Raw genomic sequence first — 15,286 nt, 5'->3', positions numbered from 1 at the left:
AAATAAGAAACAGAATCCTGGCTGGTTGAGGGTTGTAATTCTAAATTCACTGAAAAACAACAGTGCCACCTGCTGACATTGGAGATAAAGTGCCAAATGCTTTGAAACCCAGTAGCTTTGAAAAGGAAGCACACTTGTCTACATGCACAGAATAAATAAATACAGAGGTAACATACAGTGTCTACAGACAAAAAATAAATATTTTAGAGGTCGGAATAGCTAAAAGTGAATTAACTATATTCATGTTTTCCTCCCTAACGATTATATGCAAAACAAATACCTGATTATTATATGACATATAAATAATTCGCTGCTGATGATGGCTTAAGTTAACCAGAAACCAATCTTTTCCGATGTAACCAAAGTAAATTGTTTTGCAAATCTTCACTCAGAGCCAACTATAAACTTCTAAATAGAACCAATAAAGTCACTAAAAAAAAAAAAAACCAGAATAGTCAAAAGAAATCAGCCAACTATGGGATTGTGCTGTTTTTTTTTTATTGTGTTTTCAATGGAGAAATACATCATCTGTTTACAAAATAGCTCTTGAAAAATACAAGGAGTACAGATACTATAAAACAAAGCAAACTCCAGTCATGAGACACTACATACATCATGCGAAAGCAACAGTCTGATCTCCAGGTTATGAAAACTAGAATTAAAAAGTCACTACACAGAAAAGGTCCAAGTTTCCAGCTTGGCAAAACTTGGGTGCAGTTACATGAAACGTTTAATAAACTGAATTGTTTTCCCCAATGTGTAAACAAAATGACAAGACTAAATCTGTGCCTGGTAATTTCAATCTAACTCTGAAGCTACACAAAACACACAGACACCTTGTACACTTCACCTGTTAGTATGACCATCTTTTCTCATAGGTGGTGGGAGGAAGGGCAAGGTGACTGTGCAAAGCGCGATGTGGGAAGTAGAAAGATTGTGTACTAGACATCATAAAGTCATGGTGAAAAGAAAGCCTCAATTAATGCATAGCCTAAGGGGGGAAAGACTACACTCCAACTTTGGAAAATTAATTTAGAAGGATGGGGAAGAGTTTAAGTAATTGCAGTTTAACATGAAAAATGCACATGTGATAGAATGGAGCACAATGGAGGATTCATAAACATGCTCATCAGAAAAATCTGTTAGGTTTATTTTGTCCAGATTAAGAAAGAGTAACTAAGTTTATCAACATCTGGCATCCCTCATACTTTGTAAAGACAGATGTTCTGCTTAATTATGAGAAATTATTTTCTTTAAAGAAAGTTCCTAATCTTTTGATAAAATAAAAAAGTAGTAGAGAGCTGATTAGATGTCAAGTGCTTGTTAGAAATGATTTTTTAAATGCTTCTATATGTAAAATGTACTGACAAACTTTGGTAAACCATTTAAAAATAAAAATTAGTTTTAAAATCTTGGAGATAATGCCTTTTTGCCGACATGTTTAAAATTGAAAATCAATTTTACTACAGACAGGAGTTCTGTGGAGTGTACAAAATTCCTCTTACTTAGAGATCAAACAGCCATCCAAGATAGATATCATGTTTCACAGGCATTACTTTTAGTCACCCTAAAGTTTCAGCCACGGGACCAAGATTTAGTGTTCTGTGCCATGTGGCCACAGGGTCACTGGTTTTACATCATGGCTTAAGAAAATACTGGCATTTTGTTTCTTATGAAGTAAGTCCTACCTTGTGCATACAAGCAAAAAGAAAAAAGAAGAAAAGGTGGGAAGAGGAGGTGCAAAAAGCTTTTTTTGTTTGTTTTGAAGACAACAGATTGAAGGCAAAAGAATACAGAGCTTCCATAGCTCAAAGAAAAATATCTGCTGGCCGATCGCTGATTTGTATGCACTATAAAACAATTCTATAAATAAAACCAATATATCATTTCTTAATCATGACCCCATCAAAACCAAGTTATTTCCTAATTATTCTTTCAATGTCAAATGTACCCTAAAGTTGACATTTCATTTTTAAAGGTTACAGCTACCCCATAGGGACTGAACTAGATGTACTCTTATCCTTTCTCTGAAGTATAACAGTACACCACTGCACAACGGTATCCAATTTGAAGACTAATGGTAAAGGAAATTCTTCAGGAAAAAATGAAAATCCATCAAGCTGAAAATCTAAAATTAGTTCTACTTTCTAATAAAAAATACATAAAAGTGCATCATCAGAATAAGTAATTCTTATGCCAGTTTGTATTGCAAATTTTCTAAACAATGCATCAAACATAAACCCAATCCAGATGTCAATTATGGATACAAATATAGCTTGAGGTGTTTTTTTTTGTTGTTGTTGTTTTTGTTTTTTTTAAAGGCAGTAATTTTTTGAAATTGTTAATGCAACTGTTGCTAACACAATAATAATAGTACTCCTGGCTTCACATACTAACCTGGACTTCCGATCAAGTGCTGATTAGCCCAGTAAGGGAGGTCACCAAAAAAACCCAAATCCATTTTCAGTCATGTCTAGTCTTGTACCCTCCATTCTCCTTTTTTAGCATTTGAAGACAACAGGTTGAGTTGGCAGATATTGTTTATGGACCCCTGAGGTTGTTTTTACCGATTCAATCTCAGTTTTATTGAATTCTTGATAACAGGAATAGGATTTGCAGGGAGAGCAGGGATATCAGAAAGGTCTGTACTGGATGTTTTCTGAGAATGAAAGCAAAGAACACAACATCGTTCAAAGCACTGTAATTTAATGATGAGATGTATTTTCCATTGCTTTACTTCCTAAGAAATGATGGAACTTTATAATGAGAAAAAAAGTATTAAAAATTTAAAGAAAAATACTCTAAAATGTTCTCAAAAATGGAATGCAAATATGACAATTACTACATTTGTTCTATAATTGTAGAAATTTAAGTATGAATATTTTAATATTTCAGCAATATTAAACACTCCTAAGTAATTTCAAATATAGCTTTCAAAAACACACTCCCCTAAGAATCACCTATCATATAATTAAGTTAATGCTAAACTGTATTTACTTATTATAGCACTAATAGCTGTAATATTAGCTGGTATTGGAGCACCCCCAAGTGGGAAAATACTTAAAGTTCACCTTATACACAGAAGCAGCAGTAAATTTATTAATTTTTGACACTTAAATTGTAAAATTAAATCTATATAGCTGACCAATAATTTAATTACCCTACATTTTTAGGTGGGTTTTTATTGTGCTAAATATATTAAATCACAAGATTTCTTTAACATTCAAAAAGAGATGTATTTTAAAATGTTTTGTTATGGAAAATTCCAAACATACCTCAAAGTAGAGAGTACTGTGTAATGATTCCCCATGTATTCATTACCCAGCTTCATCAATTGTCAAATCAAAGCCAATCTACTGGCCTCCCACCTTCAATCCCTGTATTATTCTGAAGCAAATCCTAGAGATCCTATCATTCCATCTGTAAATATTTCAAGGTTTATATCAAAACAATAAAAACTCTTTGTTAGATATAGCCACAATATTATCATCTTCCTAGAAATAAGTATGTCCCTAATATCACCAAACACAGTGACATATTTTTTTTAATCAATATAATCATTCTTTTTATAACTGGGTGGTTTTTCTCCCAATGGCTCTAGGAATCCTTTCTTTAGCAAGAAAATTCTATCCAGGCATGGTGGTTCATGCCTATAATCCCAGCACACTGGGACCCCAGCACTTTGGGAGGCCGAGGTGAGAGGATCCTTTGAGGTCAGGAATTCAAGACTAGCCTAAGCAACATAAAAAGACCCCATCTCTACAAAACGAAAATAAAAAAAAATTAGCTGGGCATGGGTGGCACGTCCCAGCTACTCAGGAGGCAGGAGGATCATTCGGATCAGGAGTTTGAGGTTGCAGTGAGCTGTAACTGCACCACTGTACTCTAGCCTGGCTGACAAAGTAAGACCCTACCTCTAAAAACAAACAAACAAAAACCAGAAAGAAAATTCTACTCGCTCACAAAAATATCTAAGAGGCAAATATCCATGGATACTAATTATTATAGGGATGAACTCAAGAAGACAAAACAATGAAAATAGTTCTAGAGAGAAAGGTGGCAAACCAAAAGACATGCAATCACAATCACAGGACAGTTTAAGTTTGATCAACAGGTTTGTCCATGTATCAATATTAAGTGCAATACTTCCTAATGTTATTTTAGTTACCCTCCCAAAAGTTTTATTAGATAAATATTATGGAAATAAAAAACACTCGAGAAACTAAACATATTTATGTATCTCTAAAGACTGAAAGTTAACATCCAGCAAAATCACATTTTACATGATCATAGTAATATAACTGTATGCCACAAAGTGGCAAAATGATCACTGTATTATCAGTACAGCAATATTACTAGGCAGCAGTTGCTATCTCAGTTACTTTGTAGATGTTAACCAGTTTATTATATACTTAAAGAAAATATTTACTTTGCATCAGAGTTTGACCCAGACTTTGGGGTTTGTTCAACTTGAAAGGATTCAAGAAGAAAATAATTATTTCATAAACAAAATGAAGGTTCACAAATCAATGAAAAAAGATTCCAGATGCCTGCTGTATACTGTAAGAGACTGTCACAAGTAGAATTGCTCGGACAAGTGAAAAAATAATTCTGAATAACTATGGGTTATAATAAGTAACTAACTGAAAACTAGTAGTGAAAACCGAGGCAGAAACACATTTTAAAAATAAAAAGGTAATATTAACCCTACAAAAAAATACACACAGAATGGTTTTCAGTTCTTTCCTGGTGTAAATTTCATTCTTTGACCTATAAATAAAACCTCTATATGGATCCTGTATACATGAGTAGTGAGGATTTAAATGATTTGCAATATTAAATAATATATAAGGGAATGAGTTAGAAACTAGACAGCACAAAAGAAAGATTCCATTAAATCCAGTGCCCTGCCTTAAAACCACAATAAATATATTTATAGGCCTAGCAAGTACTTACTTTCACAAAGATAAGTTTAATAGTCTTTTATGAATTCTCATTTTAATTCAATATACCACACTAACCTTAAGAACATTTACAAAACTCTCCTTGCTTTTTACACTTAGTACCTGAGAGGCCAACAGAGAAGCCGCTGTCTGAATAGTTTCTGATTGAGTTGTACTTGTCTCTGTATCAAGCTGTTCCTGTGAGACAAAGAGGATGGGGAGGGGGAAAAGAGACTTAAAAAAAAGAATAAAAGAACATAACTGGGTTTGGTGGCTAATAAAAAAAACCAAACTGGAAGACAGGAGGGATCAAGAGAAAGATGTGACTAATTACAAAATCATCTATTAAGCCTCATTATGGGTTATGTCACCATTTCTGATATCTGAAAATTTCTATTTGCCTATTTAAATCTTATAAGGCCTGGTCAAAATACCCCATGACTTTCCAACTAGCTCCAACTTGGACAATAAACAAACAATAATTAAAGACACACACAGGCACATTATGAAATGTTGCCCAGACGATAATTAACAGAAAACCCAAGGAAAGCTCTTAGCTATGTGAAAAAAAACAAAACCCATTCAATATTGTTAAATAAAATTATCCAGAAGCACAAAAATTGCCTCATGCCTTTATTTAAAAATGTCTCTAAAAAGATTTCTCCCTCCTTATGGTTTTTACTCCTCTCCCTCAAAATCAGTGCACTGATTCTACTCTAACTATAATCAGAAAACACAGGGTAAACCATGTCATTACATTGCTCAAAACTTGTTTAAGGCAGTGCACAAAAGAATATATAATACACACAAATGAAAATAAACATACTTTAAAACTTCAATTTCTATAAAATACATATAAAAATAAAACAATGCAATATCAGTTTTCTCTTATGAAACTGAAAAGGGTAAACAAGGTATAAGGAGTAGGAATGAAGAAGCGCAGCCTTTCTGGAGGACAACTTGGTAGTGTGTATCGAGTTTTAAAATTAAGCATACTATTTTTTCATTAATTTACCCTGAATAAACAAACATGAAAGGATGGCAGGTATTTAGCTACAGTTAATATTACAGCAGGAAAGCACAACTTTCTTTTTTAAATGGAAACAATTGCTAACCATAGGGAATTGGTTGAATAAAATATGATGATAGCCTTAAGATAGCATTCTATGAAGTCATTAATAATAATTTCGTAGATTACATAATGACATTTTTTTCTTTGTTTACAAAGTGAAGCAAAATTAAAAGCAAAAGGCATTGGTATGTAGGCACATATGAGGGCACACACAAAATCTAGAAAGATACAAAGAGAATACTTGTTAAAATATCCATCACGGGAATATGGATAACGTGGGAGAAGGGAGAGGATATCCAATTTTTCTAAAACAAAGGGGAATAAAGTTAAAAGCCTTCAGTATCTTTCAATTTCTGAAAAAATGAGTCTTTCACATTTTGGAAAAAAACCAATCTACCTCATTCAAGCCCCATGCATCCCAGCCAAACCCTTCTGCCAAAAACTGCTTCTCTAACTAATCATACCATACTCTTAACCCAATAGGGAGATGGCCTCATCTTGTACTGCCAAAAATCCTACGTATCCTTCAAGGACCACTTCAAATGCTATTTCTTTCTTCCATAAAAGACTTTTACAGTTTCTGCAGTCAGAAAGAACATCTTTCCTCTCTTGCTCCTCAGAACCCCGACCCTCAATTGCTTTAATTTTCTTTGATAATGTAATTAATTACATCTACATCTTCTCAAATTAATCATAAGCTCCTTTAAAGGTAACGAACATGTCTCATTCACCACTATATTCCCTTCAGATTTCAGCATCATAAATTAGCATCAAAAAGGAACAAACACTTCCCTAAAAAGCAATACTGAAAAATATCTATAAGCTATAGCACAAAATACAATCTTCTAGAGACATTTCTATAACATCTTCCATACTCTTGTGTATGTATTCTAAAGGCTAAATTAGTATACCTTTGTTTCTGTTTTATCATGTCCACTCAAAGCAAGACAGTTAGCATCTTCACTTGTTTCATCCTGTTTTTAAAAAAAAAAGCTTTATTCTCTAAAATGAAAAATTTAGATTATTTGCCAATCAATGCTTTAATTTATATATTTTTTAACTATAAAATGATTAAACCTGTAAGATCAAGTACAGTCTTAAAATTACTGGTTCCTTTTCAAAAATGCTTTTCAGATTAATAAATTTAATATGGCTTCACAGTGGCTACTAAAATTAAAAAGAACATTAGGAAAATTGTTACTGTAGATCATCACCACCTAAAAGTACATTGCCCAAACCACTAAGTTTATAAAATATTTTTTGTAAGGGGGAAAAAAAGAGTTCCCTGATCAAGCAAGTTCAGGAACTTGGCATACTATCACTCTCCTGTTCTGAGAGACTCCATACATATATCAGCACATAAAAAGTTCGGAGAGATTCTATAAACAATACCACTTTAACTTTCCGGAACATAATTAACCACAGAATCTCCCTTCTTGTTAAGACCTATTACCACCCTGAAGAATACAAGATTTGAGAAATGCCTGCCTTGGGTCTCAAAAATCACTTTAACACTATTTTTTCAGCAGAACTAAAATTTAATTTTTAATGTGGCTTTCAAAAAAAAAAAAAATAGAAACTGCAGACTAACTTATAGATTAGAGAGAGTTAATATGATATCCAATTACAGTAAGAAATTTGTGTCACCCAAATAAACTTAAAAAACAGTAATATAAGTCACAACTGGGCAAATCTGAATACTGACTAGATATGTTAACACTATGGAATTATTGTTAATGTTTGTGCGATAAATACACTGTGGTTATGTTTTTTAGAAGTCTTTATTTTTAGATACACAGTGAAATATTTATAGTCGAAATGATATGAGTGGGATGTGCTTCAGAACAATGAGGGAGTAAGTGGGCAAGCAGATAAAACAAGGCCGGTTATCAGTGGTTAAATGTTGAAGCTAGGTGAGGCAAACATGACAGCTCATTGTACTTTTGTACATGTTTGAAATTTTCCATACAAAAATTTTTAAAATGCATCCAGCTTACTTTAGCTATATAATCTAGGAAATAAAGCAAGCTTTTTTCCTATTTCTCTTTTACATTACCACTATATTCGAAAAGCTTTAGGATATGATGATCATTAAACAGAACTAAACTACTTCACATTATCTAAAGCTCTCCTATCTGTATACATGTTAGTGGATTACTGAGTGGGACAAGTATTTCTTTCTACTTTGCTAAAATTTCTAATATCAAGTATTTGCTAACAGAGAATAAAAGGCCCAGTTTAGAAGGGCTTCAAAATTAGGATATTTATTATATAAACATTACATAATATAAATATTATATAATATTTATGTTATATATAATAAAATTCCTCAACTTTAGTACCATGAGATAATTAAGCCTGGGTTCTAATCCTGCCTCTGACTCTCTAACTGTAATGATTTGGAACTGGAAAAGCCGCTAAACAGCACATTCCTCTGCTGAGAAAGGAAGATTAGCCTATGAAATAACCTAAGATCTCTTCTCTACCTTGTAATTCTATGTGCACCAAGGAAATGCCATAAACAAAATCCAGTCTGAGAAATTATACAGAAGAAACTACACAAAAAAAAGGGACAGGGAGAATCTATATTTTAAAGGAGACTTAAAAAACATCAAACAATTACAAGGTGGGTATCTTATTTTAGTTCCAGATTTGAAAAGATTTGAAAAGATTATTTTTTTTTATAAAAATTTATCAGGGACATTTGAGCACAGACTAGGTATTTGATGATATTAATGAATTGTTAATTTTAAGTGGGCTAATTTTATCATTTATGCTTTCTTTTTTAGATACGTAATTTTAAAAATTCTAAAGAAATGATATGTCTAGATTCTGTTTTTAAATAACACAAGGGCAAGGGGAAAAGGAAGAAAGAATTAACGGTACATAGTTTGCCTGAGAGTTCATTACAACTGAAGCTGTGTGATAGGTACCAAAGGACATTAAATGACTCTCTTTACTTTTGTATGTTTCTTAAATTTCCATACTAAGTTTTAAAATTCTATATTCCTATTGCTTCTCTAAATCAGATAAGAAACCTAAGTGTCATTCTACCAAGATAAGCACAAATAAAATCGCAAACATTGTGCTGGTATAAATTTAGTCAGAGCTTTCAGTGTGCCACCTGTAACATTAAGGAACCCAAATGTTCAAACATCTAGCGTTATCCTTACACATACTTTACTAAGGTAAAAAGAAATTCAAATTCTGAAATGCTCTGACAACTTCAAACAAGTATCAGTAGGCACAATGTGTAATTTATACCAAAACTAATACATTCTTAGGTTGCTGTACAACACAATCATGTGCCAGCAGGGCTTTTAATAAGAGTCCCAGGCCTAACTCCCAGAAGGTCTCTGATTCAGTGTATCTGGAGGAGGCCCTAAAATGTGTATTAAAAACAAGAACAACAAAAAACCTGAAAAAGTAATTCTAATGTACAGCCAAGGATGAAAATCACTGCCTTAAGAGGTAATTACACAGACACAGAAGGGTTTTCAGAACACATCTTGTAAGATAACAGATACAGTAGGGCCCCTCTGTATCTGTGGGTTCCAAATCTATGAATTCAATCAACCACCACATATCAAAAATATTTGGGGGGGGGAAACAAAAATAATACAATAATAAAAAAAAACACAAAGTACAGTATAACAATTACTTACACAGCATTTACACTGCTTTAAATATTATAAGTAATGACAAAGTACTGTAATATATCCATTTTTCATACTCATTTAGCATAAGAGTGACAAAATTCATCAAATTATCACTTTTAGTTAACAGTAGCTTTTCCAAAAGCCTTCAGAATAAGCTAAGTAACAGAATACTTATAAATTAGAGACAAATAATTTTTCACCATTACCAAGAAAAACATAATAGACTCCATAAGAAACCTACATTTTTTTTTTTTCCATTCTAAAAAACCTCTGGTATAATAAGTAAATTCCTAAATTCTCAGGTAGAAATTACAATGAAATGGGTGCTTTCGGACTATCATCTCTGGGGCAATACGGAATGCCTCATTAATATGAAAACAACATAACAGTGATTCCAGCGAGCAACGAAATTGTGTAACAAGACTACTTCTATTTTAAGATTCACACCAAATCAACGTACATTTTGGTAATGGTAAACCAGCTACTATAGAAAGTGCAAGCATTGCTACCAGGTTTCCTGAAGGGCTGAAGGAACTAATCATTCAAGGTCCCAAAATAAATCTGACTTTACAACCTTATTCAGCATTCATTAAGAATTCCCTGAGATCCTCTAGTATTCAGTGATCCTGTAATACCATATACAGTACAGAAACTCCGAAACTCCATCTGGATCACAGAAGCAAAAAACTGTCCAAAGTCGCCACCAAAAAAATCAGTACAAATAAAAGATACAGTCATTAGAGAATAATAAAGATGACATGTAATTCTATGCTAAATTGTATTACAGAGTACATATGTTAACTACACACATACTTAAAACATTTAAATGAGAGACACAGCTTTATGGAAGAGGTACTTACTGAGAAGAGAGGGAAAGGTGAAGAGAAACTATGGCACCAAAGTATTACAGACACATCTAAAAATTTTCTAAAAGCTTTGCTGCCTGATCCTTCTCAATTTTGGCTCACAGTTTTCTTCCTCTGGACTTAAAAATAAGCAAGCTGGTATTGGCATAGCTAACTAATATATTTAAATATATATATATACATATATATATATATACCTCTTCTGTTTTGGTTTTCTTGGGACTCTCTTCTTTATGAGGTGAGGATGTCCTTTTGATTCCCACTATAGGATTAGGTATTTTTGTTGCTGCATTTCCTGAAGGTCTAGGTGGTGGGTTTACCAGACGTATTGAAGAAACAACTCTGGAGACCGTAGGCTTTGGTGGTGGAGAAATGGCTGGTTGTGTGGCAGTTTGAGGAATGCTTTCACTCGATGTACCTAAGTAGCAAATATATGAATAAATTCAAAATAAAGTTATAACAACATAAAATTGTAAGCTTTTTTATTTCTCTCAATTTGATTTCATGAATAACTTTCCATGCAAATAATAAAATGGCATTTAAAAAACAATAAAATCTACTTAACAAACTTATTTTTCAAAATGAAGGCTAAACCAAATATACCTTAAGAATTATTAATATCAAATCTATCAAACCAATCTCCTTACCCCCTGAGCTTTCACTGGAATTTACTTGTGGCGCAGAAACTTCAGTAGCCTGTATGTTGGTCACAGATGCTGCTGTTACAGCTGGAGCAGGACTGTTTCTGCTAAAAATAAATAAATAAATAAATAAATTTTTAAATTAAATTTAAAAGCAAATAAAAAATAAGTGAAAATAAAATTCAATAATACTTAATATGTGTGGAAGTTATTTTCTAAAGTAAATGATTTAGTTTTACTTCCCATACATATATACTTTAGTAATGAACTTTACCTGGTAAAATATAAACAATAATCAAAAGCACAAATTCTAAAGCATCACTGTTCAAACAGAACTTTCTATGATGACAGAAATGCCCTGTACTATTCAATATGGTAGTCACTAGAAAAATGGAACTACTCTGCACTTGAAATACGACCAGTGAGAAACTGAATATTTAATTTTATTTAATATTAATTAAATTTAAATTGCCACATATAGTTACTGGCTAAACATTGGCCAGAACAGTTCTAAAAGATTTATTCTTAACTGATTTTGGCCAATAGGCTTACTGATTTGGGGTGTAACAAAAATCCTTTTAAAGTTAAGAATAAGAAAATGGTCGAAAAAACAGAAATAAATTTTTATATATAAAGTCTAAAGGTTTACGAAACCCTAAAAGACCATACTATTGTCCAGGTAAACAACAAAGATTCTTAAGTGACATGGGGATATTTTAATATTGTACTTTAAAAATAAGTTATTTTAAAGCCTCTGTACTTGCCCCAAAAGTCTCTCCCCCGTTTCCTTTGATTTCACATGCCAATCTCAGGAAAGGAACTTGTTTCCTACTTCACAGTCAAAGCCATAAGCCAGGAATTATCCCAAGTTCTAAGTATAAATATAAAACAGACACACCTCTTCTTCCCTATATAATGGAATTATTCTTCTCATCATATACCAAAGCCCAATCTATGTTCTAAATCCCACTGCCTCAAACGATCACTCCTTTACTGTATCCCTTCAACTGTTCTGTTTTAAATAAATCCTACACATTAGCACTTAAATAAGCTCAAGTTTTTATTACCTCCTGAAAGAAAAATAAAAACAAAAAGTCCTCTGCTTACTTGCTCTCCCCCTCAGCTATGCAGCCCACATTCTGAAACTGGTGAATGATGACGCCATGACAAGGATGAAAACACATGAAGAACTTTGATTTTTTGTACCTAGGCAACTTTCATCACGTGCAGCCATAGAGCAGTTACCTTACTGAAGCTAAGTAGCTCACTGGTACATGAATGTAAATGAAGTCAACAAAGTAAGTGATACTACCAGGGACAATATCAAAATGGGATAAAGGGGAGAGAGCCCTCAAGGGCACAAATATTTAACCATTTAAAAAAAAAAAGGAGAGTTGGCCAGAGAACAACCAGATGCAGGAAAAAACCTGAAATAGCTAGCAAAGTGCCTAGTACATAATAAATACTCAGTATTTGTTCAGCAAATATACAACCACATACTTAAAATCCAGTAATTTTATGTACGGAAGTTATTTAATATTACTTCAAGAAACTAAATTTCAAGACTAAGTTTGTGAAATTACTTAGTACAGTTGCTATGCATATTTTATATACATATGTACAAGGTCAAAGTACACAAAGGGTTTTACAAATCCCCAAATCCTTAGTAAAATGTCTGCTTCTTCACTTAAGAAAAAAAAAAAAAAAAAAAACACTAAAAATATAAACATAGAAGTTAATGCTCTACAAATTGAAACTGTTTTAAAACTACAGGACTTATAGGATATGTTCAGGGCTGAAGTCTTCAGATTATGCACGATTGGCCTAAATGCACCTCATGTACACAAAGTCCAAAGGGAAGAAAATTGAAATCCATGACACCTTGGCATTTTCTATTTCAGACTCATCCAGAGAATCATCCAACCTGTACCTCTGCCATTGGTTATACATTAACTGACAATCCAATTTTTAAAACTGATTTTTAAAAACTGAAATACACATATATTAATAAAGTGCTCAAGTTGATTAACATAAAGTAATCAGCATAACCATCAAAGTTTAAAACACTACCAGCATCCCAGAAGTCTACTGTAAACAGTTCCCTTTGAAAATATGGTAGCATATTCATAAAAAAAAATCCTAGAATACACTATAAAGACTTACAGACACTATATATGAATATGGCTTTATTGGGTTCTAATTTTTACTGCCACAGACATGTATTCCTTTCATAGTAAAAATTTTTAACTGCTTTATGCTGGGCACGATGGCACGCACATACCTATAGTCACAAGCTATTTAGGAGGCTGGGGCAGGGGGATCACTTGAGCCCAGCAGCTCAAGCCAGCCTGGGCAACGTTGTGAGACTCTGTCTCTTAAAAAATATGTATATAAATAAATACATTTTAAGTGCTAGTTAAATGCTAAAGAGATACTCAGTTCCTCTATAACAAGTCTAATCTTTACCTTCTCTAGAAGATCTCTAATAGTTTCATTGATATGTTCCCCTGCTACACAGGTATAAGCAATTCTAGGAAAACAAAGTGGTTTTGTCCCTTTTGTCTATTCTCCTTAGTACACCATACAGTTCACTGTAGTAGTAAGTGTCTAAATACATAAATTTGGAGAAGTTATAGCACTAACATTCATTCATATCTGAATCAAGACATATGAGCCCCAAAAATAAAACTATGACACATTAGGAAAAACTAAAAAGTACTGCCCCAAAATAGGTATTTTTTTTAAAAAATTAGAAGTTGGAATAAAAATGACACTCTAACAGCAACAAGAGAATACAGCTAATGGGTTTGGCATACAGCCACTCCTCTTCCGTTTCCCTCTTCTTCCTTACCCCTGAGAGCTGCCAGAACTGTTCAATGGACTGGTCTTCATAGCACTAGTAGGTGAAGGCACAGACATGCTGTTATCACTGTCCATAGACAAGTCAAGGCTGCTGTCATTCAGAGCTGTCAATCTGACACCTTCTGTTGAATGCTGCAAATAATAAAATATTTAATCAAATATATCTTTATTTCATTCAGATCTCTGAAACATGAAAAACTTCTATTTAATATATGATTTCTACTAAAAAACACACATCACTAAGTTTATAAATATCAGAACTGCCATGCTGATTGTAAAAGGCAAAGACCTTAGGAGTCACACATGTCCTGACTTCTAAGGAGGCTTCAACATAACTACAGCTCTTATGTGGGAGAAAAAAGGAGAAAGGAATGCTACATTAAACATACACACTGACTGTAAGATACAACAAAAATTAAAAAGCAATATAATATGAAAACGTGTATCTTGAATCAGAGGACTATAAATATATATACACATATATACGAGGAAAAAAGTCTTAACGATAAACAAGATACTAACAATGAGACTCTCTGGCCAGTGGGATTAAAAGGATGTTTATAGATTTCTAATTATCCTACAATGAATATAAAAATTATGAAATTTCAGAATGTTATGAAGTATAATTTATTGCCATTCCTTACTATTTGTCAATAAAATGAGCCTCTCTCAAAAGCAAGAGATTTCTAGCACTCTAATAGCAATTTGGGATTTTAAGACAGTACACTTAACAGTGTAAATTATCCTGTGAAAATTAAAGCAGAAATAATTTTCTGAAAATTAAACCTAATACCCACTAATGTTGGGTCCTCCTCCTTAAAAATCAAAGCACTCCAAAACACATAATGCAGGAAAACAAACAAAAAACTATGAATAGTTTTATGAGATTAAAGTTGATTTCTATAGTGACAAAGTTTTAATTTTTGCTATTCAATACTACTATAATATTACACTGATTCCTTCAGCTTCATTGTTTTTTCAGAATATTCATTTACCTACAGAAACATTTTAATGAAAATAATTTACACTGTTGACAAAAACTCATTCCATACATATGTGTGTACAGGCTCTGCTCTCCAGTTCCCCAAATGACAAGATACTCTTAATCTTTGACTTAGCACTAGAGACACCACTTATGCACATAAATCAAAACTGAGTAAGATGAGATTTGGCAGAAGGGAAAGGAGGAAATAGCAATGTCATTTGCTTATGAAGTCAGTTGTGAAACAAAAGTATCTGTAAT

General features: G+C 32.8%; 1 protein-coding gene across 7 annotated transcripts in view; it reads right to left on the bottom strand.

Annotated features, from left to right (window-relative positions):
* Nucleotides 1-479: 479 nt before the first annotated feature.
* PAPOLA (poly(A) polymerase alpha) overlaps nt 480-15,286 on the bottom strand; it is a 57,720-nt gene continuing 42,913 nt past the window's right edge. For 2 of the 7 annotated variants that reach the window (XM_069489543.1, XM_069489489.1), the window contains 6 exons: nt 14,033-14,175; nt 11,188-11,288; nt 10,738-10,958; nt 6,927-6,989; nt 5,067-5,141; nt 480-2,659 (listed from right to left, as the gene is read on the bottom strand). In XM_069489543.1, the coding sequence (XP_069345644.1) occupies nt 2,564-2,659; nt 5,067-5,141; nt 6,927-6,989; nt 10,738-10,958; nt 11,188-11,288; nt 14,033-14,175 (699 nt within the window). In that variant the 3' untranslated portion in view covers nt 480-2,563. The remainder of the gene's footprint in view (nt 2,660-5,066; nt 5,142-6,926; nt 6,990-10,737; nt 10,959-11,187; nt 11,289-14,032; nt 14,176-15,286) is intronic. The other 5 variants (XM_069489499.1, XM_069489508.1, XM_069489517.1 and 2 more) reach the window with 5 other exon arrangements.

The sequence above is a fragment of the Eulemur rufifrons genome, chromosome 2 (assembly GCF_041146395.1).
Source record: "Eulemur rufifrons isolate Redbay chromosome 2, OSU_ERuf_1, whole genome shotgun sequence".
NCBI lineage: Eukaryota > Metazoa > Chordata > Mammalia > Primates > Lemuridae > Eulemur > Eulemur rufifrons.
This window is presented reverse-complemented; position numbering and strand designations above follow the sequence as displayed.